Source organism: Aquila chrysaetos, chromosome 2, assembly GCF_900496995.4.
Source record: "Aquila chrysaetos chrysaetos chromosome 2, bAquChr1.4, whole genome shotgun sequence".
In the NCBI taxonomy this organism is placed as follows: domain Eukaryota; kingdom Metazoa; phylum Chordata; class Aves; order Accipitriformes; family Accipitridae; genus Aquila; species Aquila chrysaetos.
The window spans coordinates 40,217,825-40,234,687 of NC_044005.1; the positions used below are offsets into that span (position 1 = coordinate 40,217,825).

A 16,863-nucleotide genomic window follows, 5' to 3' on the forward strand; every position below is an offset into this window, starting at 1 on the left:
AGGAAAGGTGGCAGACCAAGTGCCATGATTATAGGCAGGATTAACATAGTATGAATCCAGAAAGCAGCAACACACATACTGTGACTTAAGTAAATGACAGTCTTCACAGCACAGTGTGGTAGTACTGATGTCTCAAGAATCAGCTATTAGTGAGAATAAAAGGCATGTAGGTGATGGGTGAGATTTTTCAGTCCTTGCAGCGAAGGCTGTAGGTGTTACAGTTTGTGAAGTAGTTCGGAATCCATGTACTGAGTTGCTAGAACAGATGTCCAGTTTCTGAAACTGGGGTGAAATAACAGCCTCTTGTCCTCAGCTAGATGAATTTTTTTTTAATATTGCTTTTGCGATTAAGAACTGGTCATCTGGAGCTTTACAATACAATTATAGTGCTATGTTGGACTTCTGGCTGTATCACTTAGATGTAAGCGATAACCTTTCAGACTTACTGAAGTATTTTAATTTATGAAGGCAGTTGGATGGTCTTGAAGATCAAAACTTTTCTTTAAAGATAAATGTATACAGATTACTTACTTGATTAGAAACAATTTAGAATCAGTTCCTCAATACCTTTTTATAATTAAGTAGATGTAATTTATTTGGGATGGATGGGAGAGTATTTTCTAAGGTACAGGTAGAAAATAAGTACTCACTTCCCATTGTTCCTATTGAAAATATCTTGTAGTCTGTGGAATTCTGCATAATAGGTAAGTTACTCTTGACAAACTTCATAGAAATAAAAAATGAATCGCTTTGAAGCGTTCTAACTGGAAACTTAGATGTCTTCATACTCCAGCTGAAGGTAAAATTTTGACCTTTAGAAATGATGGCTCCTTGCCACACTACAGAGTATTCAAATTCTGATGGCTTTGGTTTTGCTGACTAGGATTCAAAAAATATTGTCACAAGTAGTAGATGAATATATCTTGATCTAAAGTCAAAAAGTGTTAGCAACATTCAGAACTAGTTTGAGATGTTTGATGGGAAACGAAGTAGTAGTTATTAGATGGGAAACGAAGTAGTAGTTATTAGATGGGAAACGAAGTAGTAGTTATTAGATGGGAAACGAAGTAGTAGTTATTAGATGGGAAACGAAGTAGTAGTTATTAGATGGGAAACGAAGTAGTAGTTATTAGATGGGAAACGAAGTAGTAGTTATTAGATGGGAAACGAAGTAGTAGTTATTAGATGGGAAACGAAGTAGTAGTTATTAGATGGGAAACGAAGTAGTAGTTATTAGATGGGAAACGAAGTAGTAGTTATTAGATGGGAAACGAAGTAGTAGTTATTAGATGGGAAACGAAGTAGTAGTTATTAGATGGGAAACTGGGAAGTGTGCTGAAAATAACTTAGCTGAAGAAATGATCAGAGCACCATTTTACTTGGATCCTGAGCCACTTAAGTCTTCCAAGTTTCATCTGTGTAAGCTTGTCAGCCTGTTGCTTTCATTGATTCCCGTAACTGGGAACACCAGCTTGTACACTGAACTGTTAAGTGGTTGTCACTGGACTTGGTGATGAGGTATTTTTGTCTTTTGAAACAAGGAAACTTGTTTCAAAGGAAGTGCATTCATCTTTTTCTCTCTTCATGTCAGAATGAAGATGTATTTTGGATTTGTGTGCCTAAGTATCAGTGACTTGGTTTTGTTATTTTTGTAACCTGGTCCAAATAGAATATTGTTTGGGTGACTTCAATTTGCTAAGAACTCATAGCTCTCCTTTTGAGGGGTGGGGGAGAAGTTACAAGCATTTCGGCGTAGTGGACAAACATGCTATTGGGCTGTATTTCTTTATTTGTAAAATAAACTTCTGAGGCTGCCATTTGTTCACAACTTGATAAAACTACAGTCCTTAAAGGAAAAACTTTAAGCTTCTTCAGTGTGATGCTATTAAAAATACTTCAGAGAACGCTGTGGGAGAGCTAGGAATGGGAGGGACAGAAAATTACCAGGGTAACTAAAAATGCGAGGTATATCCATATGTATTGAATCTTGGGAGCATTGGGATCCTTCATTAGAGTTTGAGTGTGCTGTGTGGAAGCTGTTATCTCACACAGTTTAAAAAGTATTTAATTGATGGGACTTTGGAGCTCAGCTGTAGAATCTCCAGCCATACCTTAGGGTTTGCATCCTGAACAGCACTGAATAGTCCTGTAATCTTTTCTATTTTGGATGAGTTGAGGCTTTTCTGGAGAGCCTTTTGATTTAAAACAAACAAAAAACCCCCAACAAAACAAAAACCAAAAGCAAAACAAAAAAGGAGGCAGGCAACTTTGTTTTATTGAGAAGCCATACTTTCCTTGACAGAGAGGTAACTTTCAATTGGAAGTCTGTATAAGTAGGGAGGTGAATTGCAAGTATGGCAAAACCTGAGTCTGTTTTGTAGTTTGTGTGTAAACAATTGAAATTAAGTGTCCTGTCTGTTTGCTACCTCTCTATTAACTAGGTTTGTTTTATCCTACCATAGCCGTGCAGTACTTATAGCAACAATACAAATGCAGTAAATTTTGACAGATTCAAAGACAAGTGGGATGTGAGGGAACTGTATGCTTTCTAAATTGAAGTGGTTTATGCTAAATTTTTTCATAGTTTGAGGCCCCTTTCAGAGATTTCATGTGTGTAAGAGTTCAGTAAACTTCTTTTGAAACAAATATGTCTGATGCATTATCTCAGCCCAAGAGAATGGGAAGTTGTATCTTGCAAGTAGCATATTCTAATTTCTGTGACTAGAATTTTATTAATTTAAAACTTAGCTTAATTTCAAAGCTCTCAATTCAGTAGTGCAAAAACATGAAGACTTTAACCCAAGTTTCCTTTTCTCTTTTAAGGACTGGTTGCCCAGATTTTTCCGTAGTAATGCATAATTTTGTCCTGACTAGAACCTGAAGCATATTATCTAATACCTTCATGTTTGCTGTTGATTTTTTTTTTACTGATGCAGCTAAGAAATAGCCCTGTGTAACTAAGGTTGTTTATTAGTTGTGGGGAAGAAGATTCCTAATTTCTTGCACTATTTTAAATTTTAAACTTCAGTAACAACTCTTTACTACACTATGCTTTAAAAACCAAAGGATATTTAACTGAAGCTCTTCATTAAAATCTTAACTATAGAGGAAAAAACCCTAACAAGTGAACTTTCTACTTGTATTTCCTTACAAATGCCTATAGCAGATGTAATTAAATATTGAGAAAGAGCTGTTGCATTACTGAGCTCTGACGCGTGCTGTATGTGACTCCTGAACTATGTAGCTGACTGCCTTGTCAGAATGGTTGGTCTTAGCACAGTGGCGGTATGTGTCTAGTTGGTTTGAAGTGCCCCCTCTGAGGGTAGAAAGCTTTATGAAGATATTTTCAATATACCAGTATTTTTCCTTAGTTTCACTGGTTTTAATCATCCAGTTCAAGTTTAACGTTCTTGCATTCAAACAATTCTAAATTGAACTTTATTGTCTGTGGGTCTGAAGAGAAGTAGGAGCAGGATCATAGTGTGGTGTTTTGGTTTGGGTTTTTTTTTAAATATATCAAAAAACACTATCAGAAACAGGTTATGTTCTTGCAGAAGGGGGAAAGATTGGAAGCTCTAATTCTTGTTAGGTATTTCTCCTGGGACTGCTTGTTATACTCTATCAACAGAAGAAGCAAGAGCTGCGAGACATGCGGCTGAGAGGTGTATGCAGTTTTTGCTTCAGATGCTCCTAAGTGGGATTTTTTTTGTTTTGTATAAGCAGATCTTAAAATATTGCATGCTTTGCATCATGGCTTAAGAAGCATTTTGAGCTAGAAGAGATGGAGAAGTTGGCAAGAACACTTCATATGAGATCAAAATTTCAAAATCAGCTTCCCGTGTTCAGAGCTGAAATATATTGAACCTGGCCTTCAGGGGAAATTACAATCCTTATCTCTCTGATCAGACTATTGTGGGAGAAAGGCACTGTAAAAACATCATATTGTGAGTAAGGTAATTTATCATTTGAGTTATAATCTCCAGCTACTTTTTGTTAACTATATATTTAAGAATAGCTTGATATTGGTTATTAAAAACTTTTTGAATGAAAACTTTAGGAAATTATGGTTAATGGAGTTCCAGTAACTCCAAATGGTTTATCTGAGAAATTAGTTTGCAGTCTTCTGTTCTTACACCAGAGCGTTTGCTTCTGGCTTGTAGAATAAATCTCTGCCTGCCATTCCTTTTTTCAGTTTTCCTAGAGGTGGAACTTATGAAGCATCTCTGGCCACTTCTTTCACTCTTTGTGTTTCTTATCGAATAGACACCTGCCTCTCAAAAGAATTTTATTCAGTACATGTGAGGAATCTCTGCCGTGGTTCTTAAATGCTGATAGCGAGTGATTTACTGATTGTTCTACTAGGGGTGGGGGAATGGGGAAGGACTGAAGGTGGTGGTCATTGCAAGTTGTTCACCTGGTTATTCTCCAGAGGGGGGGGGGGGGGGGGGGGGGGGGGGGGGCGGCAGCAGGGGGGAAGGCTTACATTGTGCTTATGTTGTGTTAATGGTGACATCTTGTAAATACAAACTCTTAAAATTTAATTCAGTATTGCAGTTTACTGTATGTATGTCATGTAAAACAGTATGAAAGAGGACTGAGTAGCTAATGTCTTGTGTGCTCTGACACATTAATGTGTAATCACATTTTATATTTTGATGCTGATGTAAATTTAGATGTCTAAATTGATCTCAGTAGTAAGTTAATAAATAGAAACTAGTGCCAGTGGGATGAAACACTATGAAATTTTGACCTGCTTTTTACCTTTTCTTTAATAGGTAAGTTCAGTTCTACGCTCTACGAGACAGGGGGCTGCGACATGTCACTTGTGAACTTTGAGCCAGCTGCAAGAAGAGCATCCAACATCTGGTGTGTGTGAAGGCCAGTCAAGAGTGATGATTCTTGTCTTACTGCAACCAAATCTTTGACTTAAATTTTAAAAGGTTATTTAGTATGGACTAAAAAAAAAATCAATATAAAATACTATCCATATACTTTTACTTTGGAACCTAAGTGATTTTTACTAGAAGATGACACTAACTGCATAAATAATCTTCTCCACTTAAATAAATCTCAGAAAATGAAGACTACTATTAGCTTAAGCAATAAATGTCCAAACTGAGAACTTGACAAATGTGGTTTTGATTGGCTTATAGAAAGCCTTTCTTAAAGGATTTAACGCAGGTTTGGGGAAAGTAGGTGGCTGCTGACCATAATGGCTATTAATTTATTTACAAATGAACTTCCAATTGTGAAGCAAGTGTAAACTGATAAATTTGTTCTTAAGTTCATAGATGGCATGAAACAATACATGGAAGTGTTAACATGCCTGAGGTTAAAATTTGACATACAGTTGAAATAGCCAGCTACATTCTGGAAAGTTCATCTGCTGTTGGAAAGATGCCCTTTCTTTCTCTGAAGGCACAGGAGGCAGAAGAAAAACAACCCAAAACCTCCCATGCTCCCCCCTGCCCTAATCCACTTCACTACATAGAACTGCTCTGAAGCTATTGCGTCATGCTGAATGCTACACATTCCCACTGTGTGTAGGTGGAATAGTTATTGGAATTATGGAGTAATGAATATAAAAGCTCCCATCTTCAAATCTTTCCTGTGAAAGTGTGCAAGCGCCTTTTGTAGACTTGAACTTTGACAAAAAGTTCTGTATTCCTTGCACAAAGCTGCCAATGCCTGCCTCTACTGCTTGCATGTTCCAGATGCAATGGCTTTGCTGATGGCTGCTGTTGTGAAGTTTTATGTGCTAACGGAAGGAACAAAATGGCCACATCTAAATAATCAGATCTCAGCTTTAGAGAATACTTGAGTTTCAGTGAAGTAAAATTGATAACAAAGAATGTTTTTATCTTAAGGCAAGGAACTGAAGGAAAGTTGCATAAATTTGATACAAGTCTTACAGCCATGTGATTTACATGGAATACAAACATCCAAAAGCTATCCAAAATTGGGCAAAAAAGCAATGGTTGGATATGGACTCTCATACAGTAAGAGAAATTTCTCCTCATCTCTAATGAATGGAAATTGCAAAGTAATTTTGCTCTTCTTACCAGAGGTTTAAGTTTATTTAAAGTTAAGATTTTCAAAAGCAATTTAAGATTAACTCAGTATACTCGTGTTAAGTATGTACTATTTTTAGCAGGTTTTGGACCTTGATAAAAACAATATAGAATTAACAAAAACTCTGTATGTGAATGCATAGTGGACTCTGCACTCCTTTAGAGGTGATGCGTGTTTACACATCAGTAGCTAACAGATTATGAAACATCTTCGTTTTTCAAGTGGAATAATCACTGTCATGATAATCCTTGTTAGACAACTTAGGGTGTTGAGAAAATTATACCAAGCGTAAGGGTAAAGAGTCTCCTGATTTGCTATAGCTACAGAATTTACCACAATGCACAAGACTAAGAGGATACTTGTATTTAAAATATGTGATCAAAGGAAAAACTTAAAGAAAGATTTTTAGATAAAATTTTCAAGGAGTCAAAATTAATTTGGGAGACTAGAAAATTTTAGTGGCCTGTTGAAATAAAATGTAGTTTTATAATCTGAAGTCTTTCCCCTGTTCTTATAGTGACACGGACTCTCACGTATCGAGTTCTACCTCAGTTCGCTTTTATCCACATGATCTAGTAAGTTTTTCTTATTTATTTTTAAAGCATGCAAAAAAAACCTGAAGACTTTCCAATTTTATAGCATTGATTAATCATCCTATGTGGTAGTTCTTTGTTCTTAAGAAGGATTTTTGCCTGGGTTTAAATGAAGTTAAAGTATTTATTTATTGTTGCAGTGTCTTCATACATACATACAAACTCATCTTTCTGCATAGCACTTTAAAATTTAGATATAAATGGTTTCCTCTGATCTAAAGCATAGTGATTTTCTAAATCAAGTGGAAATTGGGTGTTCTGAGATACCTTGTAAGGGTTTCCAGAGATGACTGGACAACTTGGACAGAGTTTTCCTTTCGTGCATTACTAAGAGTAGCAGGCAGCAGAAAGAATAAATTTCGTGTTCTGACCAAGAGAAACTTCAGTAATTTCCCTGAAAGGAATTTAAAAATCTGTTGTTGGAATCTGCTGTACAAAATCTTAATTCATACGCAAGGAGTGACTTGGAAAAAAGACAGAGGCTTACGCTGTTTCATACTGTAAATAGCTTTAAAACTCCTTAGTTTTGTGATCTCAAACCTTTTATTTTCTTGGCAAGTCCAGACATACCTGTACTCTTGATTCTGCTGTGTCATGAAAACAGTGCAAATGGTCATGATTCTTATGGTCATGATTCTTAAGCTAGGAAACCAAAGTAAAGTATATTGAAGTACCTAATGACCTAATCAAGAGAGAAAATGAAATATGGATGCAGCATCTGTCAGAGGAGCTAGAGACCTCCATTTGCCGGGTTGTGCCTTTGATCCAGAGCGTGCTTTTCAAACCTGGTGTCTGCTAGAGGAACTTTCTTTGCTTTCCACCATCCCCCTTGTAATGCAGCCTCTTTTTCTGTTATGTGCTATTGGTTTGCCAGTGTGGTACCGTCGGAGGGAATGATTCTGTTTAAGGCAAACTTGTTTTTATAAAAGCTTAGCCCATGTGCATAAATGGAAATTTCCACTAAAATTTATTATTAGTGTGACAAATGTTACATTACAGTGCTTCTACCTTTTAAGAAACCAAGTTTTTAAAAAGTCAGAAAAGCAGCTGTTTTCTGACACAGCTTATCTTAGATATTACATTTCATAATTTTTAAATGTCTTTAGAAAGGGAGTGTTCCTGCTTGTTGTTTTTATTAGTATTTTTCTAGGAAGGAAAAGCTGGCTGAGCATAGTTACAGTAGGCTGATGCTTTAAGGAGTCATGAGAAAATTTTGAAAACAAGAAACCGAATGTTAAACTTCATAAAGCCAAACAAACAAAGGAAAAACTATAATTTTGACACTTAAAGGTGACATGAGTATTTAAATTTTACTGTTTGCCTTAAAAGATTGTGAAGATTTTCCATAAATGACATTTTAATGACGATATTGTTTAAGAATAAAGGGCAGCGCATTCAGATGTTTCTTGGCCTGTTAATGAAATTTATAAAGTGGGTTAGGTAACTTTTTAACCTTCTGAGTGCTCTCCTTAAATGTCCTTTATGGTTGTTAGTATTACTGTGATTTCAAGAGAACTCTAGAGTGGCAAACTACAAAATAGGTGAGAAATATAGTCAGTCATAAGTAGTACTTGACTAGTTAGGGTAGAGCTTTTCTTTACTTTGAGTATACTCTGAATGTAGTGAGTTTGAATTTGACCACTGATGCATGCATATGTTGCTTTGTCATGCAAAAACAACCATTCAGCATGGGTGTGCATGCAGATTAGCTGACTATATGAAATGTGTTGTAATTTATTTAAATTCAGAATGGGATTATTCTTGTAGTATACATGATTCTTGTTCACATATCAGTTTACTTGTCTTCAAATTTGAAGTTTTCAGAGTAAATGGGATAATGTGCCTGGAAGACATGTTCATACTTCATTTGAAATAAGGTATATGCTAAAATGCCAAACAGTTGTTGTATGCAAACTATTATTGCTGCTGGTGCTATTCATTTTCCATTATAAGGATAGGAAAAGTAAGTAGAAGCTCGAGAACCGAGTTTAACATATAACTTCTCAAAAGTGAAACTAAATAATTCTAGCAGTTTATTCCAAAGCAGTTTTCAGTAGAATACAGTGATATAATAAAAACGAGCTTTTGTTGATACTGACTTTCTCTTAGCTTTCTCTTCCTCAGATCAGGTTGAACAGGCTGCTAACCATGGATACAGATCTGCTGGAGCAGCAGGATATTGACCTGAGCCCTGACCTTCAGGACCACATGCAACCTCAAGAGGAAGCAGCTCAAAAAGTCAAGCAGTACTATCGCTTTTGGATCCTTCCTAAGCTTTGGATTAGCATCAATTTTGATAGATTAACTCTTCTGGCTTTATTTGATAGGTGAGATCCTTGTATGTTACTAGACCTCAAAGTAAAGATAAAAAATGGTAACTAAACTGTGAATAATACAGATAAAGCTATCCTTAGAGAATTGTACTTGCTGTACTCTGAAAGATGAAAGAATAATACAAAATGCAGTATTTCTAAAGTAATGAAGGCTACTCTCCCTTTTTTCTCCAGCAATGCTAAAAAGGGGGGAAAAAAAAAAACCCAAACCAAAACAAAAAAAAACCCAAAACAAACAAAAACAAACAAACAAACAAAAAGCCAAAAAAACCAAAAAACCCAACCCTCACTTTGCGTGAGTGGGGTGATAATATATTTGAATAGTCAACAATAGAGATTTGTTGCTAATCTTTAAAGCTAGAAAATAATCTTCTCCAAAAAACGAATTGAAAGGGTCTAGAACCTGGCATACACTTACATTATTTCAGGAAGTAGAGAAAATTTACCTTCTGTTTCAAAGCATTTTTCCAAAGGGTCATCTAATACCATAACCTGTTGTCCCTGCTGCATTTACTTAGTGGAATAAAATGAAGGTGACACCCACCACCCCCAGTTACCAGCTTTTGGAATATATAGAGTATTTAAATTTTGGTAATGAACTTCCTTGAGATAAACAATATAGTAGTGATTCTGTCTAGGCAGAAATACTGTTAATTCTGTTTCTCAGCACTACCTATATCACATAGAATTCTCTTTATTCCACTTGGCCTATCTTAGCCAAGTGAGAGTGTTTTTAGTTTCTTCATTACAAAATGATGAATGACAGATTATATATGGGTAAGCTATCATGCATATATTTTTCACAGGCTTGTAATCATCCTGTGTGGGCATTGAATATAGATTTGTTACAGACCATGCTTCTGGTTAAGCATTTGAATTATTTCTCAAGTTATCTGCTGAAGTTGTCTTCTGCTGTTTAAAGTTCAATTCCATAAGATACTAATTGCTTTCAGCTATCACTGAAAACCTGGTAGCTCCTAGCTTTGCTAAAAGACAGTGTGCTAGGATAGTCTAGGGAAGTTCAAATCTATTCTTAACTACTTTACCAGCAGCATAACTCTTGTTAACTTCTGACCCTAACTGTTCCCTTGCAGCTTTTTCTAGGCATAGTTAGCTTTTAATTTTTTTTTTTTCCTCCCCTGTCTCTCTAATACAGGAATCGTGAGATCCTTGAGAACGTGTTAGCTGTCATCCTAGCTATTCTAGTTGCATTTCTGGGCTCTGTACTTCTTATAGAGGGCTTTTTCAAGGATATTTGGGTCTTCCAGTTCTGCCTGGTAATAGCCAGTTGTCAGTACTCACTGTTGAAGGTATTTTAATTTCTATCTTAACTTTCTATAAACAATAGAAATAACTTTGGTTGGGTATTGCAGGTTAGTTAGAGCTGTAAGTCAAAAAATGCATGTTTATTGTTTCAGAAGAAATGAGTAAACTTCAGCTTCATGGAAAGTTGAATAGATGGACATGCAAGGTCACTTCACTAGAATGGTTCTGCATATGTTTGTTAAACAACTCTTTATTTGTTGTTCTCATGCACTTTTTGTTTTCCCAAAGAGGAGCACATTCTGACTGGTTGAAAACAGCCTACAAACTAAACTTGAAGCTTTTATGTTTTGTGCTGGGGTTTTTTTTGTGGATACACCTCAATGCATTCATATTAAGCAATTATATCTAAGCATATTTTTAGTCAGAATCTTAGTTTTTATTAGAGAATTGTTAACAGTATTTTGTAATTTAAGAATTACTTTATTTCCTTATGATTAGACTATTAGGGTGGAAATTAGATTTAAAATAAAAGTGCATAACACATTTTGTGTTTAAAAAAAAAGGTAAAAGTTCTAAAAATGAGGTGGTGTTAAAAACTTTGGCTATAGACATATACTCTCTGAACAGATTTTATGGTTTAATACATTGTGCTATTTAAAGGCTGTAGAGTGGCATTGTAAAGTTAATTGTAGATATTATTAAAAGAACTTTAATCAAGAAAGTGTGGGTGAGGGGAGGTAAACAAACTTATCCGTAGATTGGGTAACTTTCCTCTATCCATTTTGGTTTCAGAGCGTTCAGCCAGATTCTTCTTCCCCTCGACATGTAAGTCATGGGCATGTGCCACTGTACTAACCCTGCAGATGTAGAACTTCCACAGAGAATTGATCTTTTTGGTTTGATCTTTTCAGCATTTCTCTTATGTGCCTCCTCATAAAGCACAAGAGGCTTATGTTGTCTTAGTGTGTGAGGAGGGAACTGATACTATTATATTATCCCCCCCACCCACCCCCATACGCTTTGTTTGTATTTAGCAAATCATGTCCTCCCTATTTTAAGCCTAGCTTTTGCTATAGAGCCATATCACAATAAGTTTTTTAATGAATCTTTAGTATTCAAGCAATTATACTGAGAAGTGTTCTTAATGTTGTGATTTGCTATGCTGGTATGAACTGACGCAGCTTTGAGGTTCTATTCTGGTCTTGTAGATCATTCAGTTGATCTAGTGTGCACACAGCCTTATTTTTTCACTCTATTAAGCTGAGTATGCAATGCTCTAGTGAGCATTAACATTTAAGCATGGAAATGTTAATGTGCTAGTGTTGCACAATATATTTATATTCTGTTGTGCATCTGCTAGATTGCCAAGACAAAATATTTTTGTCCTAAATAAGATATGAAAAAGCATTATTCCTCTGCAGCAAGTAATTCATATTATTTTAGGTAATAAGTTGTATGTTTTAATGAACACACAAATACAGATGATTATTTTTTTTTCCCAACAGGAGCAGTATCTGAGTAATAAACATTAGTTGCTTTTCCTTCAAAATTAATATTTTCTGTCTTGCTTATGAAGCCCAGGCGGAGTTTCTCTGGCATTTAGTATTACAAGAAACATACTTTAAAAGTTAGAGGAGAATAAGGGTAAATATAGCTTAGTCTAACTTAATCTGTTGTGTTCTCATTATATCAAAGCCACAAAAAAAAGACTTGTATCACTGCAAGGCAATGCATTAAGGATTTTATGAACAAAACTTAAGGATGTACTGCGGTGACAGTACATTAATTGATTAACAGTGATTAATTTTGGTTCTGAAATTATCTGTAACAGAAGAGTAACCATTACTTTTTCTGCTAATAATGAAACATGTTCTTTTTTCTTTTTTTTTTAACAGGGTCATAATCGTATCATAGCCTATAGTAGGCCTGTATATTTCTGTTTATGTTGTGGTCTTATTTGGCTGTTGGATTATGGCAGCAGAAACATATCTACAACAAGATTCAGGCTGTATGGAATGGCTTTCACCAACCCATTGCTGCTGCTTTCAGCCAGGGACTTAGTTATAGGTGAGTGGCTTTTTCATGGGTTTGAATTGTTTGCTTCACCACAGTGAAGCAAACGTTGGGTTTTTTTTTCCACTCTGCATCTTGTTATGACACTGTTGCATCATCACCTTCTAAATGCAGTTCATTTAGTTTCCTTTGGAAAGAGTAGTTTTAGTTTTGCTGAAGTTTATGGGAAAATTCCCCCCTTCTATAGCTTTGCTATAACAAACTGCAGAGGTGTCATCTAATATGGTGTCATAGAAAAAAAAATAATTAGCTTTTTAATTATCTAGTATCATAGTCCTCATCCCTGAACCTTCTGTTAGTTCTTCTTAACTTGGACCTGGATATGCTACCCTGTGCTTGGACCTAGCTGCTCAGTAGTTAAATGTTTTGATTTGGACTCTTTTGTAGTCTCTAGAGGGGCTTGTGGTAAATGAGCAGGAGTTCTTTTAAATCAGGTTATTTGTGTTTAGCAATTAGGTAGAAAATACAGACACAATTTTTAAAAACATTACAGACAGATTAAATCTTATTTAATGTGTCTCTTCTCAGAACAGGCCTATCAGCAGTACCAAAAATATAATTTTGGGCTGTACAAGGTAGTTTGATTTGTATTCTGAGCAGCACAGTGCATTCACAATACTGCTGGCATTTAACACCCCAACCCCCCAAAAAACCCAACCCAAAAAACCCCCAAACCTTTCCCCTGTTTACTTACAAAAGCTATTGAAAAATAGTAACAGCTACATAATCTCAGGCAGAGCCCATAGAAAGGCAAGAGAACGTAAACATTTGAAAACAATCTTATCATGGGAACTTTGTGCATATCCTTTAATGGAGCAAAGTTATTTGGATGATCCTCTCTGGATCACCTCTTTGGAGGGGGAAGAAAATCTGTAAGAATTAATCTAAATTGAACACACTTGCTCTTCAGTTGTACTAAAATATCTGTGCATGGAAGACTACAGCAGTTAAATGTTATGACAGCATGCCTCCAGTTCTTGGACAGTCTTCTGTCCAAGAAAAGATTAAAACTTGGTCTTGGTTTTGATTCTTCTTTTTTTCTTTTTTCAAAAATTTTCTTTTATTTTTGACTTAGTAATTCTTACCAATGAATTCAGGCTTCAGCATTTTGGGTATTAGTTTTATTACTTGATTTTTAGGAACATCCTGAATTTCATACATCATACTGTTTTCCCCCTTTGACTTTCTGCTAGTAAATCTGTATTTAAATGTAAATGTCCAGTGGGAAAAGGTCTAAGCCACTTATTTATGAACAGAATATTATCCAGGCATTTCCAAAGGTGCTTTTCTACAGATTCCATGGATCTAGTCATGCACTGGTGTATTTCATTCTATATCTGTGATGGAAAAAGAAGTTAAGACAGCAGATATTTTTGACTTATTCAAGATAGAACTAGCTTCATTTCCCCTTGTTTATGCTTTGTCACTTTTGAAAGTCTTTTCTTCCCTTTACTATCACCTTGAGTTGTTGCCATAATGTATACCCATAAGGTAATATGTGAATGTGTATGTAGGTGGTGTGTTGTATTGTGAAAGTGACCTACTTTTAAAAAGTACTTAAGAGTCTTTTCCAGTTTTAAAAAGATGTGCTGGCATCTTCACCAGGCCATGTCTGTTTTGGGATTAGCTTTTGAAACTTCTTAGTTCAAGAGTCCTGAATGCTTTTAGACACTTAAGTTTTACTGTTCTTCTCAGGTATCTTGCACCAGCTTATGTGGTTTATATTTCTTAGCAGTTCTACCAATAAAATTCATGTTGCCAGAACAGCTCTCACTACTTTAAAAAAAAACAAACAAACAAACAAAAAACCAAACAAAAAAAACCCCTTGCCTTTGGAGCAACTCTTAATGTTGCTGAAGCACTGTTTCAGAAACCTTTTGTGTATTGCAAAGCAAGCTGACTGCTAGCAAACATACTTTGTTAGCATAAAGTAAAAATCTCAGCTGCCTTTTTTTCCCATTCCCAGGCATAGCTACTAGAACCACACAGGTGCAGGGCAAGGCAAACTTTGTGTTTAGATAACATAATTTCTGTGTCCTTGCCAACAGACAAGTAAGGACTGGTATAACTTATTTGTTGTGTCCCACATATTGGACTTGATCAATTGGTCTAAAACTGTTCCACATTTATAACAATTATTTTCTGTTTTCACCTAGGTGGTCCCCATTAGAGAGCAATTCTTTTATGGACTTTAAAAGCCGTCAGAAATGTTGGCTCTTTGTTGGAATACTCCTTATAAATTGTGTATTCCCAGATCTATTTTGTAATTTTGTTTTCAATGGACCCAAGACAGTTCAACTTACAGGCCTTCATGAATCAACTTTTTTAAACTGTCAGTGAGAGAACACTTTATTGTTTGCCTCCTATGTAGGCTTCCTTGAGTAATGATTTGAGTTGAAGGTTTGACTTGAGAATTCTGAAAAATATTTTCTTTAGGTCCTAAGTATCTGGTCCTTAGCCTTATATTTCCTAATTTGTATCAGTAAAAAGATGCAGAACTCAATGTTTTTCCCAAGCCCTGAACCTACATCTTTTTAAACAACATTTAGTTATTTAACTTTACCAATGAGTAGCAAAAAAAAAAAAAAAAAATCAGATTCTCAGTGCCTGTCTCACTGTAGATATTTCTAATGTGATATCCTTTAGTATCCAACCATTCTGTGGCTATGAAGTTAGAAACTTAAATTTGAGACTTGTGATTCTTTACAGGATACTTTAAAATTGGCTTCTTTTGGTCTTCTGATATGCTGCTGCTTGTGAATTACATCTGAACTACTTAACAGTTGTGTAGAAGATTATTTCTGCATCTTTTATTCCTTCAAATGGAAAATAAATGATATATATGGGTTGGGACACACCATCCTCTGTATTAAAATTAAGTGGCATTGATATATCTTTGCATTCTTAAGTCCTGTAACTTGCAGAGGTTTTAATAGTTCATATGGTTACCAATTTTCGTTTTAAAAAAAAAAAGTCATTTAGGATCAGAACTTTTCAGAAGTGGTGCGGGAAAATGAGTGAAATTGTGAGATGTTATTAGTGGCAAAAAAAAATCGGAGGTGAAATGCTTGGACTCTCTTATGTCAGTGTGGCTGGTGTTAGCTTGTTCTTGTAACTCCAGACAGGCAGTTAGGCTCAGATAAGCCTCATTCACAATGAGTGAAAACTTAGAAATCTTCTAATCTGTAAACACTCTTGGCTGATCTTTGCTAAATAAAAATGGGAAGCCTGAATTTGCCTGTGTCCATTTCTACAGTGATTAAAATGGAAGTGCAAGAAATCTTCTGACTATTGGTCTATGTAACCTCTATATTCAGTCTGTTCTGAGTCACTGAAGTAGAGATTTACATAATGGATGTTTTCCTTGGAAATAAGAGTAGAAATATATTCACCACTTTTTCAACTATTTTTTTCCTCCGTAGTGTTTACGCTATGTTTCCCTATAGTATTCTTCATTGGTCTCCTGCCTCAGGTGAATACATTTGTGATGTATCTCTGTGAACAGCTGGATATTCATGTCTTTGGTGGCAATGGTGAGTGTTGTTTCTTATGTCAGTGGCAAAAGCATTAGATGAGGAGCAGCCATCAGATTAGTAGGCTAGTTAAAAATTTAGTGATTACACTATTTGTATTCCTACCCTCTAAACATGGAATACTAATTGTATTTTTAAAAAGGCTCAAGGTCTTCTGATTGATTATTGAGAAATAGAATTACTGTCCTAGTAAGTCTGTCAAAAAGTATACTTTCTTCCTTGACTAGTTTCTGTTGCAGTTGGTAACCATTCCCATGGTAATGCTGTTGAATAAATAAGGTAAATAAAGCCACATAAAATGCTCTTTTAAAAAAACTTTTATAGGGGAAAATACAAGTAGTTGCTGTGGGTTGGATTTCTTTTTTTATATCAGAGGGGTGTGGCAGCTAGGGGTCTGATATCTTTCTTGAACAATCTGAAGTATTTTGTATTCTAACCCAATTAGATAGCACTGTTTAATTTTTCTTTCTCTTCTGTGATATTCAGCTACCACAAGCCTGCTTGCAGCACTTTACAGTTTTATCTGTAGTATTGTGGCAGTAGCATTGTTGTATGGACTGTGCTATGGTGCCCTGAAGGTGAGCAAAATTTTAGACACAGCATACACTAATATTTTGGGGTTTGTTCTCTGCTTCCTTGTATCTTAGATACTTAAATGTGCAGAAAATGAATTAGAAATATTAGTCTGATTTGGTAGGGCTTTATACTTGCTCAACTGTGATGTCAATAAAGGAGATGCAATGCAGGAACAAAGCAGATATTTTGCTTTTCAAAGCTGTATGATTTGTGCCTGCACTAACAGGCTTTTTTTTTTTTTTTTGGCCAAAACCACATGGCATTTACCATCAGTTCCCTTCTACATGGGTTCTTGAAAAAAAATTATCTAAGTGGCTTGTTTCTAGGACAGTCTTCATGTATTGGTTTGTTAACCTCTCAAAATGGCTCACATGAGCATTTTTTCCAGTGCTGCAAACCAGAAATAGTCTTTTCAAA

General features: G+C 35.5%; 1 protein-coding gene across 12 annotated transcripts in view; it reads left to right on the top strand.

The window, feature by feature from the left end:
• PCNX1 (pecanex 1) overlaps positions 1–16,863 on the top strand; it is a 93,260-nt gene that overhangs the window by 41,985 nt on the left and 34,412 nt on the right. For 8 of the 12 annotated variants that reach the window (XM_030030560.2, XM_030030520.2, XM_030030589.2 and 5 more), the window contains 8 exons: positions 4,776–4,866; positions 6,590–6,647; positions 8,775–8,992; positions 10,155–10,308; positions 11,057–11,089; positions 12,160–12,331; positions 15,760–15,870; positions 16,357–16,448. In XM_030030560.2, coding sequence (XP_029886420.1) covers positions 4,776–4,866; positions 6,590–6,647; positions 8,775–8,992; positions 10,155–10,308; positions 11,057–11,089; positions 12,160–12,331; positions 15,760–15,870; positions 16,357–16,448 — 929 coding nt within the window. The remainder of the gene's footprint in view (positions 1–4,775; positions 4,867–6,589; positions 6,648–8,774; positions 8,993–10,154; positions 10,309–11,056; positions 11,090–12,159; positions 12,332–15,759; positions 15,871–16,356; positions 16,449–16,863) is intronic. The other 4 variants (XM_030030531.2, XM_030030598.2, XM_030030569.2 and 1 more) reach the window with 3 other exon arrangements.